The sequence below is a fragment of the Halichoerus grypus genome, chromosome 7, assembly GCF_964656455.1.
Source record: "Halichoerus grypus chromosome 7, mHalGry1.hap1.1, whole genome shotgun sequence".
Classification (NCBI taxonomy): domain Eukaryota; kingdom Metazoa; phylum Chordata; class Mammalia; order Carnivora; family Phocidae; genus Halichoerus; species Halichoerus grypus.
Window position 1 is genome coordinate 17,823,513 of NC_135718.1, and position 14,259 is coordinate 17,837,771.

The 14,259-nt window shown below is 36.5% G+C and overlaps 2 protein-coding genes across 10 annotated transcripts in view; one reads left to right on the forward strand and one right to left on the reverse strand.

The window, feature by feature from the left end:
* VTI1A (vesicle transport through interaction with t-SNAREs 1A) overlaps positions 1–14,259 on the reverse strand; it is a 355,502-nt gene that overhangs the window by 286,701 nt on the left and 54,542 nt on the right. The window lies entirely within an intron of this gene.
* On the forward strand, positions 2,374–2,760 carry LOC118525821 (TSSK6-activating co-chaperone protein-like). Its single transcript, XM_036076712.2, has one exon. The coding sequence runs from the start codon at positions 2,386–2,388 to the stop codon at positions 2,758–2,760; it is 375 nt and encodes a 124-aa protein (XP_035932605.1). The 5' UTR covers positions 2,374–2,385.

Genomic DNA, 14,259 nt, shown 5'->3' on the forward strand with positions numbered 1-14,259 from the left:
AAAACAGTAGAACAGATCAACGAGACTAGGAGCTGGTTCTTTGAAAGAATTAATAAGATTGATAAACCCCTGGCCAGACTTATCAAAAAGAAAAGAGAAATGACCCAAATAAATAAAATCATGAATGAAAGAGGAGAGATCACAACCAACACCAAAGAAATACAAACAATTATAAGAACATATTATGAGCAACTATATGGCAGCAAATTAGATAATCTGGAGAAAATGGATGCATTCCTAGAGATGTATAAACTACCAAAACATTACCAGGAAGAAATAGAAAACCTGAACAGACCTATAACCACTAAGGAAATTGAAATAGTCATCAAAAATCTCCCAACAAACAAAAGCCCAGGGCCAGATGGCTTCCCAGGGGAATTCTACCAAACATTTAAAGAAGAATTAATACCTATTCTTCTGAAACTGTTCCAAAAAAGAGAAATGGAAGGAAAACCTCCAAGCTCATTTTATGAGGCCAGCACTACCTTGATTCCAAAATCAGACAAAGACCCCATCAAAAAGGAGAATCACAGACCAATATCCTTGATGAACATGGATGCAAAAATTTTCACCAAAATACTAGCCAATTGGATCCAACAGTACATTAAAAGGATTATTCACCACGACCAAGTGGGATTTATCCCTGGGCTGCAAGGTTGGTTCAACATCCACAAATCAATCAATGTGATACAATACATTAATAAAAGAAAGAACAAGAACCATATGATCCTCTCAATAGATACAGAAAAAGCATTTGACAAAGTACAGCATCCTTTCTTGATTAAAACTCTTCAGAGTGTAGGGATAGAGGGTACATACCTCAATATCATAAAAGCCATCTATGAAAAATCCACAGTGAATATCATTCTCAATGGGGAAAAACTGAGAGCTTTCCCCCTAAGGTCAGGAACACAGCAGGGATGCCCACTATTACCACTGCTATTCAACATAGTACTAGAAGTCCTAGCCACAGCAATCAGACAACGAAAAGAAATAAAAGATATCTGAATCGGCAAAGAAGAAGTCAAACTCTCACTCTTTGCAGATGATATGATGCTTTATGTGGAAAATCCAAAAGACTCCACCCCAAAACTGCTAGAACTCATACAGGAATTCAGTAAAGTGGCAGGATATAAAATCAATGCACAGAAATCAGTGGCATTTCTGTACATCAACAAGACAGAAGAAAGAGAAATTAGGAGTCGATCCCATTTACAATTGCACCCAAAACCATAAGATACCTCGGAATAAGTCTAACCAAAGAGGCAAAGAACCTGTACTCAGAAAGCTATAAAGTACTCATGAAAGAAATTGAGGAAGGACACAAAGAAATGGAAAAACGTTCCATGCTCATGGACTGGAAGAACAAATATTGTGAAGATGTCAATGCTACCTAGAGCAATCTACACATTCAATGCAATCCCTATTAAAATACCATCCACTTTTTTCAAAGAAATTGAACAAATAATCCTAAAATCTGCATGGAACCAGAAAAGACCCCGAATAGCCAGAGGAATGTTGAAAAAGAAAAGCAAAGCTGGTGGCATCACAATTCCGGACTTCAAACTCTATTACAAAGCTGTAATCATCAAAGACAGTATGGTACTGCCACAAAAACAAACACATAGGTCAATGGAACAGAATAGAGAGCCCAGAAATGGACCCTCAACTCTATGGTCAACTCATCTTTGACAAAGCAGGAAGGAATGTCCAATGGGAAAAGAATATCCAGTGGAAAAAGACAGTCTCTTCAACAAATGGTGTTGGGAAAATTGGACAGCCACATGCAGAAGAATGAAACTGGACCATTTCCTTACACCACACACAAAAATAGACTCAAAATGGATGAAAGACCTAAATGTGAGACAGGAGTCCATGAAAATCCTAGAGGAGAACACAGGCAGCAACCTCTGACCTCAGCCACAGCCACTTCTTCCTAGAAACATTGCCAAAGGCAAGGGAAACAAGGGCAAAAATGAACTATTGGGACTTCATCAAGATAAAAAGCTTTTGCACAGCAGAGGAAACAGTCAACAAAACCAAAAGACAACTGACAGAATGGAGAAAGATATTTGCAAATGATATATCAGATAAAAGGCTAGTATCCAAAATCTATAAAGAACTTATCAAACTCAACACCCAAAGAACAAAGAATCCAATCAAGAAATGGGCAGAAGACATGAACAGATATTTTTCCAAAGAAGACATCCAAATGGCCAACAGACACACGAAAAAGTGCTCAACATCGCTCAGCATCAGGGAAATCCAAATCAAAACCTCAATGAAGCTGGCCAGCACGCCACCGCGCATGTGTATCAACTATGAGGGTGGGTGCTGGGCAGGAGGCTTTTGACTAACAGCACAGGCACACCTGTTGGTGTCCCGATGGAGCAGCATGCTAGCCATCCCAACAGAAAAGCCAAAGAGGAAAGTAATGTTGTGCCTCTTTGTCGAGCCAAACCCTCCCCTAGCTTTATTAATGTTCAAGCAAGTTCCCCACCGGCCACTTTCCTGAACATCCAGAACACAAAGCTGCCCTCAGGAGTTGACCACAAGCCCAAAGAATGCCTGAGACTCCTAGAATGTATGTATGCCAATCTCCAGCTCCAGACCCAGCTCGCCCAACAACAGATGGCTATTTTGGAAAATTTACAAGCATCCATGACACAGCTGGCTCCTGGGAAGGGAAGCAAGAACTCTTCTCTCCCAGCCTTATCCCGCAATCTGTTGTTAAATCACTTGCCCCAGCTCAGTAAATGAATTGTGGAACACACACACAAAAAAACGTCAATGAGATACCACCTCACACCAGTCAGAATGGCTAAAATTAATACGTCAGGAAATGACAGATGTTGGTGTGGATGCAGAGAAAGGGGAACCCTCCTACACTTTGGTGGGAATGCAAGCTGGTGCAGCCACTCTGGAAAACAGTATGGAGGTTCCTCAAAAAGTTGAAAATAGAGCTACTGTACATCCCAGCAATTGCACTACTGGGTATTTACTCCAAAGATACAAATGTAGGGATCAAAGGGGTACGTGCACCCCGATGTTTATAGCAGCAATGTCCACAATAGCCAAACTATGGAAATGGCCAAGATGTCCATCAACAGATGAATGGATAAAGAAGATATGGTATATATATACAATGGAATATTATGCAGCCATCAAAAAACCCGAAATCTTGCCATTTGCAACAACGTGGATGGAACTAGAGGGTATTATGCTAAGCGAAATAAGTCAATCAGAGAAAGACATGTATCATTTGATCTCAATGATATGAGGAATTCTTAATCTCAGGAAATAAACTGAGGGTTGCAGGAGTGGTGGGGGGTGGGAGGGATGGGGTGGCTGGGTGATAGACATTGGGGAAGGTATGTGCTATGGTGAGTGCTGTGAATTATGTAAGACTGATGAATCAATCACAGACCTGTACCTCTGAAACAAATAATATATTATATGTAAAAAAAAAAAAGAAGAAGATAGTAGGAAGGGAAAAATGAAGGGGGGGAAATCGGAGGGGGAGATGAACCATGAGAGACTATGGACTCTGAGAAACAAACTGAGGGTTCTAGAGGGGAGGGGGTGGGGGGATGGGTTAGCCTGGTGATGGATATTAAAGAGGGCATGTATTGAATGCAGCACTGGGTGTTATACACAAACAATGAATCACGGAACACTACATCAAAAATTAATGATGTAATGCATGGTGATTAACATAATAAAATAAAATTTTTAAAAAATGAGTTTTCTTTAATAAAAATTATGTCACAAGAATTTGGCACTACAAAATTCTGTAATATGTCACATGAAGAAGCTATAACATTACACGTTGTGGCAACAGGTGCTGGGTGTCAGGTCTTCAGATTTTATTAGGGACAATCTGAAAAAATAGTATACTCCAGACACAAGGCATGAAAAGGATCTCATGAATGGGTAGTTAAAATAGATAACAGGCCAAAAACAAGGTGAAATATAATAGTTCAAGTTGCCTCTACATTTTGGTAAATAATAGAGCTATCTAAGAAAAAATATTTTTATTTTGAAGAAAGGTAAAAATTACATTACTTTAAAAAAACATGAACAGATGCATGATGTATGCAACATACTTTCAAAGGGTTCAGAAAACAGGGACATATATGTAGAGAGTAAAAAGATCAGTAGAGAAAGCATGCACAGATGATAAAGCAAATGGAACAAAATGCTAACAGGTAAAGCTAGATATAGAATGTATGTATGTTCTTCGTACTATTCTTTAAACTTTTCTGAAAGTTTGGGATTATTTCCAAATAAAAAGTTTACAATGATTAAAAGTGTGAAAAGATTAGGGGGGGAAGAAGGTAGAGGCTCTTGATAAGCTATTTTTCTACAGTTAATGTCTGAGATTAACTAAATGTCCATATAAATCCTTGATTAGATAATCATTCTTGTTAATCAAAAATATGAGACCATTCCTCAGAATGGTCAAAATCAGACAACTGAAACTGCTAATTTTTATCATATATGATGGGGTTTTCCATTTTTTCAGTAAAAATAAAGAACTTTATTTGTTAAGGTTATTTTTTAAAGATTTTATTTATTTATTTGACAGAGAGCAGGAGAGAGAGAGAAAGCGACAAGCAAGGGGAGCAGCACAGAGAGAGGGAGAAGCAGGCTCCCCACTGAGCAGGGAGCCCGATGAGGGGCTTGATCCCAGGACCCCGGGATCATGACCTGAGCAGAAGACAGATGCTTAACCAACTGAGCCACCCAGGCGCCCCTTTTTTGCTAGTTTTAAATTAGCAACATAATTTTCTTTTTGTAGTTCAACTATCAAAATGGACTCAATCTAAATCATCCATGGTTGGGGCACCTGGGTGGCTCAGTCGGTTAGGCAGTTAAGCATCTGCCTTCAGCTCAGGTCATGATCCCGGGGCCCTAGGATCGAGCCCCACGTCTGGCTCCCTGCTCAGGAGGGAGTCTGCTTATCCCTCTCCTTCTGTCCCTCCACCCCCAGCTCATGCTCTCTCTCTCCCCCTCTCTCTCAAATGAATAAATAAAATCTTAAAAAAAATAAATCATCCATGGTCAGAGAAGTTCAAAGTTATCAGGTTAATAATAAGAGTTAAAACAGTTTGGCAGTAAAGTCCAATTCTTTTCCAATTCCTTCATTTCATTCAGAATTAGAACTTTTGAGGACACTAATTCTAAATTAGTTTGCTTAATAGATAATAAGAAATGATTTATCATTATTATTTCTTTTAACAAAAACGCCTAGAGGATCCTAATACAAATCTCATTGGAGTGTTTGCACTAAATACAGGTCTTCTACCATGCTCTTAGGTCATTCTCTAATGTTCTTGAAGAGAACACACATTCTCAGATAGTTAGACATGTGCCTGCTACACTTTGACTTGATTTGGCAACCAAGGTATTGCTGATCTGTCTAATTTTGAGTATGATGGTCCTGGACAGGGACTGAATGCAATTCTATTCTCTGAAAAGAACACAGCCAATTTTGGTGCTCTATAAATATGCAATCATAATAGAACCTTAGGGCTAGAAGGGACCTTGAGAGGTCCTCCAGTCTGCCTTGCTCCCTTATATCATCCTACACTAAATGTATCTTATAAAGACCTATGGAAGGAGGTGCCTCAATTTTCACAAATGAGGTTTACCAACAGTCACTGGCCACTGTCAGGAACTAGTTCCCTACATTAAACTCAAATGTATGGTACTATAGTTATGCATACAGTACAGAACAACAACACCTACTGACCATACTTGGCATAACAGTTCTTCACAGACTTGAAGACACTTAAAAACTCCACAACTTTCCATCACAGAAAATGATCCCAGGACCTTTCTTTATCTGCCTAATTTTCCAACTGTTTATTATCTGAGGGGCCCACTCCAGTATTTTCTATGTTATTTTTAGGAATGGTAGCCCTAATTGCACCCAGAGGTGGACATTAGTAGATTCTTCCAAAATCTAACATGAACCAATGTGTACCCAATCTTATTCATGATATGTAAAGCTGGGGAGGTCACTCTTTTTTCTTTTCTTCCTTATTTCTGCTCTGAATACATTTAATATTCTTTAACACACATTAATTTTTATTTGAGTTATTACTCTTATTTTCTGGTCCCTTGAAGACACAATATGATAAATCAGAGAGACCTCCAATTTGGGCTTCTGATGAACCTAGATTCAAATCTCAGCTTTGTCCTTTTCTAGTTGTGATTACTAAGCAAGTTTTTGAATCCCTATGTACCTCAGGTCTAATCGAGATAAAGTTTATGGAACAGTTAGTATAGTGTTGAGCATGTACTAGGAATTAAAGAAAAATTACTGCTCTGATAATAATAATTATTATTATTGAGAATGCCAGCAAGTCTCTTTCTCCAGTGTCTCAAACTCTGGGTTTGCTGCCTCAGCTCTTTAAGATGACCTCACACACCTATGGCCCAACATGGCCACGTCAGTTCTGCTCCCAGTTGTCATCTGAACTCCTGATATAAAGCCCTGATTGCAAAAAAAAAAAAAAAAAAAAAAAGACCTGATTGCCATTCCAATCCAGTTCCTTCTGGCTCTTGGGACTCGATTTTGCCTCTTATTTTTGGCCTTTTTTTCTTTTGACTCTTTTTGCTTATATCTGAACTTACGTTCCTCTGCTTTGAGCCTTAATGGTTTCTGAGTGTTTAGGTTCCAATTCACTCTTTTCCTCTGTCTCTACAAGAGAAAATACCTGTCTATGTTACCCAAGCTCTAAAAAGAAGTCAGGCAGTAATACAAGACAGAAGCTTCAAAGATAATGCACTTCATTATCAGCACATTATTTAACAGTATGAGTTAAACTAACCATGGTTTAAATCCCAGTGTTGCTATTTATTATCTGTGACTGCAGAGAGGGTGTCTAACCTTTCTGAGTCTCCGTCTGTACATCTGCATAAGAAAAATAAATATGCCTTGTTGTAATGATTACATGGGACTTGCAATAAGAACACCGCTGCAGAAGTTAACAGGTTCCCTCTAAGTCATCATTTTCCTTCTCCTTCCCTTCTGGGGTGGGTGGGTGAAAAACAAGAACAAATATATTCTGAATTCTCTATGCGTGGCAAAACTAGAAACCAGATATTATTCATAGATCTCAAAATATGTGAAGAGCTGTCCAAAAGCAGATGAGATCATGCAGAGCCACTTGGTAGAGGGTGACACCTATTAAGAGGTCTCAATAATAGCTGAGCTCAACAGGCACCAGCCAAAATATACTTCCTAAAGGTGGGAGACTCATTCTGAAGCATAAAGTCTATATGCTTTGTTTGAAACAATGGAAGTGGGGACAGGCTAAGTGGCCACTGGCAGAAGCCTTCCTAGACATAGTTTGTTCAAAGAAGCAGAAGAGGCAGTGGTAATTAAAGAATAACACGGGACTTCAGTTCCTTAAAGAATACAGAAGGTTATAAGAGACAATTGCCTTCACCTTAACAAACAAAGCAAGCTGGAGAAGCGACAAAATCATCATTTTTAAAACCTAACAGAGAGCTGATGGCACAAAGACACTCAAGTGAAACATTCCAGAAAATCCATGAGCATTTCATAATAAAGAAGAGACCCATGGTTGTTCCCCTTCCTGAAGGAGTAGAATAAGCCTCCACAGATACAGGTAAGAAGAAACCAGCCAAACTGCTAACAAACTTTTGGGTCCGCATCAGTGCTGGCACAATATATTAGGATTTCAAAGAACCTGAGCCACAGAGTGAGGTATAAGGTTCATTAACCAATGCTTTCCTATGAGTCATCACTGAGTGCTCAGGACATGGTAGAACTGCTGAGAGAGATGCTCCCCTGGGCTATGCAAGACCTCCCTAAATCTAAGGTAGTTGACCCTCTGAAGGTGGGATGCAAGGCAGCAGAGCTAAGAGAAGTCCATGTTAAGTACTCTGAGATCTTGGATATTGCAGGCTAGGGATGGGGCAAGAGAGCTCATAGAAACCTATCTGAGGCATTCCAGCATTTCAGCCACCAAAGGTTAGAGTAGGAGAGGGGAACAGGAGAGCTGAGAGAAAATGCTCTAAGGAATTCTGGGTCTTCAAAGAGTATAACCTCACTAATTTCTACTTAGTGTAAGTGGAGCAGAGAGAAATCTCCAAAGGTATAGACAGTTAAGATCAGGACTGGAGAGCAAAGACAATGCCCCAGAGACTTAAAAAGTTAGCAATGGGGCTATAAAGCAGAGAAAGAGATCCCACAAACCAAAAAGATGGTGGCTTGGCTGAAAAGCAGAATGAGATCTCTGGAAATTCACCAGTGCTCAAAGCTCAAGCCCTGCTGAAAGGAAAAGCCTAACCACATCCTCAAAATGTGAATTAAACTGAAACTGCAAAAAAGAGCCCACACACAGTCCAATTATAGGTTAGCCACTCCACCATAGAAGCCTGATAGAAAAGGGAGGGTTTTGTTTTGTGTTTTATTTTTTGATAAAATTTTACTTACTTTGCTCCCTATTGCTCTTTTATGTAAAATATCCAGCACACAATCAAAAATTACAAGACACATGAAAAAGCAAGAAAATGTGACCCATGATCACACACTCAGAGATGATCCTTGTATTGGAATTATCACACAGGGACTTTAAAATAACTATGATAAAAATACTAAGGGATATGGTAGAAAAGATGGACAGTACACATTGAAGAGATGGGGAATTTCAGTAGAGAAAGAGAGACTATAAAAATAAACCAAATATATAGAAATGATAGCACAAAAAAATGTGGTATCAAAATGTAATTAAAATGATATTGTTAAAAATCACTTAAGAGTATACTAGAAAGGGCAAAGAAAAGGACCCATAAACTTAAAAGGAGATCAATGAAAAGTACCCAAACCAAAAAACAAAGATACAAAAAAATTGAAAAAAGCAAAGCAAAGTGCACAAGAACTGCGGAATAATATTAAATGACCTAACATATTTGTAATTGGAGTCAAAAAAGGAAAATAGAGAAAATGGGGCAGAAGAAATATTTAAATAAATAATGACTGAAAACTTTATCAAACTGATGAAAGAGATCACCCCATAGGTCCAGCAAACTCAATGAATCACCAGCAAGTTCACACCTGCTGCAAAGAAACCACACCTAGGTACAACATAATTAAACCTCCCGCTGAAACACAAAGATACATAACAAATCTTAAAAGCAGCCACAGGATAAGAGAACATTCATCACATATAGAGAGTAAAAATGACATAAATGATGGATGACTTCTCACCAGCAACAATGGAGGCCAGAGGATAATAAAATTATACCTTTGAAGTGTAGAAAGGTAGGAAAATAAACAAACTTGTCAAACCAAGAGTCAATGTCCAGTGAAAATATTATTTAAAGCTGATGGTGAAATAAAGACGCTTTTTTTTCCCAGATAGATAAAAGCGGAAAGAATTCATCTCCAGTGGAACTAACTGGGTATGCTAAAATGAGTTCTACAGACTGAAGAGATAAGACACCAAATGGAAATTATGAACTGCATAAAGGAAAAAAAGAGCTCCAATAAGTAAATATCTGGGTGGATATAAAACACTTTTTCTAAGTATATGTCATGAGGCTCACAGCATATGTAGGAGTAAAATGCAAAACAACAAGGGTACAAAGGGTGGGATGGAATTCTACTATGGAAGTTCTTAACATTGTCCATGAAGTAAAATGATATTGTTTGAAAGCAGACTGTAGTAATTTCAAGATACACACTGTACTCTCTTACAGGAACCACTAAAAAATAATACAGAGGTATACTTAAAAATTTAATACAGGAGATAGAACATAATATTAGAAACTATGTGATTTATTCAAAAGAAGGCAAGAAATAAGGACCAAAGGAACAAAGAATAAGCACACTATATATACAGTCACATACACGTCAAGTATACCTCAATAAAGCTGTTTTTCAAAAAAAGAAAAAAACCAAGTGAGCACTAATACTACTATTACTTAACATTTTACTGAAAATACTAGCAAACACAATTAGAAGTATAAAATTAAAGAAAAAACCATCACTACTTACAAATGATGTATATCTCAAAAATTCAAGAGACTCAGCTGAAATTGCAAACAGTAAGTGAATATAATAAGAGAGCAAGTTGAAATATTAAAATACAGAAAACAATTCATATATACAAATGACAATGAATTAGAAGATGTAATGGAAGAAAGGCTCCCATTTAAGGTAAAAACATAAAATATAAAACAACCAAGAATAATTTTACCTTAATTCATTTATAATCCTGAGGTGAGAAAGCCTTTCTAACTATGATTCTAAATACAGAACCATAAAAGATAGATGATTTTGACCATACAAAAGACAAATATTTTTGAATGGCAAAATACAGAACAGAGATAGAAAAAATTTAGTGTTCGATTTAACAAAGTCTAAAGACAAACTATAAACTGAAAAAAAAGTGCAAATTCTATTTTGAACAAGGGTTAATCTTCAAGACATACCAGACAATACCTTGTAGACATTGTTGGTTTGGTTCCAGACCACGACAATAAAGCAAATGTTGCAATATAAAGTGATTCAAATTAATTTCTTGGTTTCCCAGTGTATATAAAAGTTATGTTTACACTGTACTGTAGTCTATTAAGTGTGTAGTAGCATTGTGTCTAGAAAAAATGTGTATACCTTAATTTAAAAATATTGCTAAAAAATGTTAACCATATCTGAGCTTTCAACGAGTCATAATCTGATCACAGATCATCATAAAAATATAATAATAATGAAAGGATTGAAATATTCAGTTAGTACTGAGAATTACCAAAATGTGACACAGAGACACAAAGTGAGCAAATGCTGTTGGAAAAATGGCGTCAACAGAGTTGCTCGACACAGAGTTGCCACAAACTTTCAATTTGTAAAAAACACAATATCTGTGAAGCACCATAAAATGAAGCATGCTTGTATAAAGAATTCTTAGACGTTAATATGAAAAAGAGCAACAATCACCAGTCCCCCCTACCCCCAAAAAACGGGCAAAGGGTAAAAACAGTCCTTGAAAACATTCCATCTTACTCATGAGAAAAGTTTAATGAAAACTACATTAAGCTACCCCTTTATTCCTATCAATTTGACCAATATCCAGAAGTCTGATACTTCATGTTGTAAGTGAACATTCATTTTGTGAGTAACTGTCCTCTCATGCACTGCCATGGGGAGTGTCAACAGGGATATCCCCATAAGGACAAGTGTGAAAGGATTATCAATATTGCAAATGCACACACGCTTCGAATAAGTAATTCTATTTTTTTCTTTGTCCACATGAAAAATGACAAAGTTCAATGCCATTCACTGCAGCACCACATGCAATACCAAAAACCATCTACCAACAGGATTGGTTAAATAAATTTGGTACATTCATACAACGGAACACTATTCAGGTATTAAAAAAAAGAATGAATGACTTTTTTACATATCGCTCTCCAAGATCAATTGATAAGTGAAGAAAGCAAGGTGCAGAATAGTATGCACAGTTTATGTTGTCTTTTGTACGGTATGTCATCTTGTTATTACTTAAGCGGTGGAGGGAGAAGAATGTACCTTTGTATTTGCTTGTATATACATAAAGAAAAGCTGAAAAGATATACAAGGAATTAATAACAGCAGCTACCTAGGTTAGGGATTTGGGGGAGAGTGGAATGGGGAACTGAGATGGGCAACAGAGGCGGAAGGGAGAATTTTCCCTGCGTAAATGGTGATCATCTTTATCACTATCAGTACCACAATCTCCAGTATCTGCTGGGTAAAAGGTTTCCAATAATGCAACAAAGAACTTCAGGTTATATTTTTAGGACTTTTTGGCAATTGCTAATGAATACTTTGCAGGATACTTCAAATAATGGGGAAATTTTAGGCATAAGATTAAGAAAAATCCCAAAAAAGTGAGAACTTCTGGACCATGGAGAAGTTTCCCAAAGGAAAAAAGCAGGAATCCCCATGTCTGACTCAACTGAGTGAAGTGGCTTGGACAGACTGCTGAACAGTGTGCCAGAGGGTACAATCACACAGTGGCCCCTGTAAGAAGGGATAAGTAATCCAGTTAATGTTACCATTCATAATCTCTGCAGATCTAGCACATCAGATTTATGTGCATGGGTAAAAGAAGAAATGGTAACTGCAGGCCAAATCCATAACAATATAAATGCACTATTTCACATGGATAACAACAAGAAATAAAACTTTCAAAACCAAGCAATTAAGTGATAAAAGATTATTTCTACCACACAGGCCAGAAGAGTTAAACATTAATATAAGGACCGTCCTCTTCAAGTCTCTCTCCAAGCTACTATTCTGTTAGTGGAAGAAAACTTGGAAAATTTATTTAAAGAAAACATTTGACCAATATCAAAAATTTTAATTATAGGTTTCACTAATTACAATATTAGCACCTTATCAAATGGGAATCCTCTAACTTCTTAGGAAAAACAAGAGGAAGCACGAAAATTTGTTTGCTTTCTTTCAGGAATGAGAGAAAGCCGGGGCAATTTAAATTAAAAGCATACTTCAAACTTCCATAAAAACTCTGTTTTGTTTGTTCCTAAGGAACCAAGATGTAACAACACGAAAATTAGTTGCTTGCAGGATACCAACACTAGAAATAGAATAATGGGAAAGAAGTCAAGTTAGTTGTGTTAAAAGAAACAAAAAGGAGTAGGTTTAATTCTAAGCTACCAATAAAAAAGCACATATACTTAAATTAGAGTTTATACTTTCTTGAAAAGGTCAAGATCTCCCTATTCCTGAGCAAGTTGTAAATATTTAATTCAGGGACTAGAGCCAATGTTAATAAAACAAGATCATGCTATTGATCACAAGCAGGAGTTGGGAAGAAAATTAAGACAGATATATACAACAAGTCTAGTCTCACTTTTAGAAAAATAACTAAAAATACATGACCTGATGACAATAGGTCACCGGTCATGTTCATAGGAATTTAACACATGTAAAACTCACATGCAAGCATCCTTCTAATATCCCACATTCATCACATTGATTAACCATTCAATTCCATTTGATTTATGGAAGGTTGTGGTGGGGTTTTTTTTGTTTTCTTTTTGTTTTTTTTGGTAAGGATTATTGAGCTGGAGGCCACAGATATAACTGCAGATACTAATCCCTGATTTATCCAAGACAGGTAAAAAAAAAAAAGAAAAAATTACACTAGATTAAAAAAAAAAAAAGTAAGGATTCTAGGATACTTGAACAGTATATATTTTATTTTGCTACTTAACTTGAATGCTGGCTAATCACATTATGTTTATTTGTAAAATAGCAATGAGGATATACAATTGTAGAAGTTGGAAGACCTAAGATCGTAGAAACTGAAGTAAATATCTACTTTAAAGATTCCCACATACAAACTATGCTCAACACTACTCTAAACTCATGCAATACCTTTTTAAGAAAGCTACATTTTACTTAAGACATTATTTTGGAAAACAAGATGCTACTAATCCCCAACCAAAAAAAATCTTACTATTCAATTTAAAAGTAAATTTTTGGTGTAAAAATTCTAGATTTCTGGAGAAAAGAAGAATAGCTAGCCAAAAAAAAAAAAAAGTTTTTCGTTTCAATTAGTAACTAAGTCATGGAGTTTTTGAAAAATGTGACTATTAATATAATACTCTTAAAAAAGAAAGTATGTTAAAATATTGATCAGGAAAGAAAAGAATTTAGAAGTAATATTTATTACTTCTTTCATTTTCTCTCTTTTTTTTTTGTGACTTTTAAGAACCCTAATCTAGAATTTGTTTTAAGAGAGAATAGAAAGATGTAAAGTTCTTAAAACAGTTTACCATAAAAGACCAGAAATGTTTGAATTAATTATAAACCTGAATATGTCACAGTGACATAAAATAAGGATTGCTACTAGTTTTTAGGAAAAAAAAAATCGATTAATAAAGCCACAAAGTTTTACTGAGAATCTCATGCTCAGACCAAAGAAGATAACAAATCTAAATAAGACTACAGGCATGGAATTCTGCACCATTCACCAATTCGTCCATACATTTCTGCATTTATTTAGCATTTTTTAACAGCACTACATGCCAGGTATTATATTATTAATAAAGCAGATTCCTGGACTGTGAACTCCTCATTGAGGCAGGCATAAAGACAAATAACTGTAATAAGCATAAACTTGTACTATAAAAGGGAGGTTCATATTAATACAGTGCAAGAAAGGAAGGAATTAGCCTGGTTTAATCAGGTCAAGAATGGCTTTACAAAGGTGG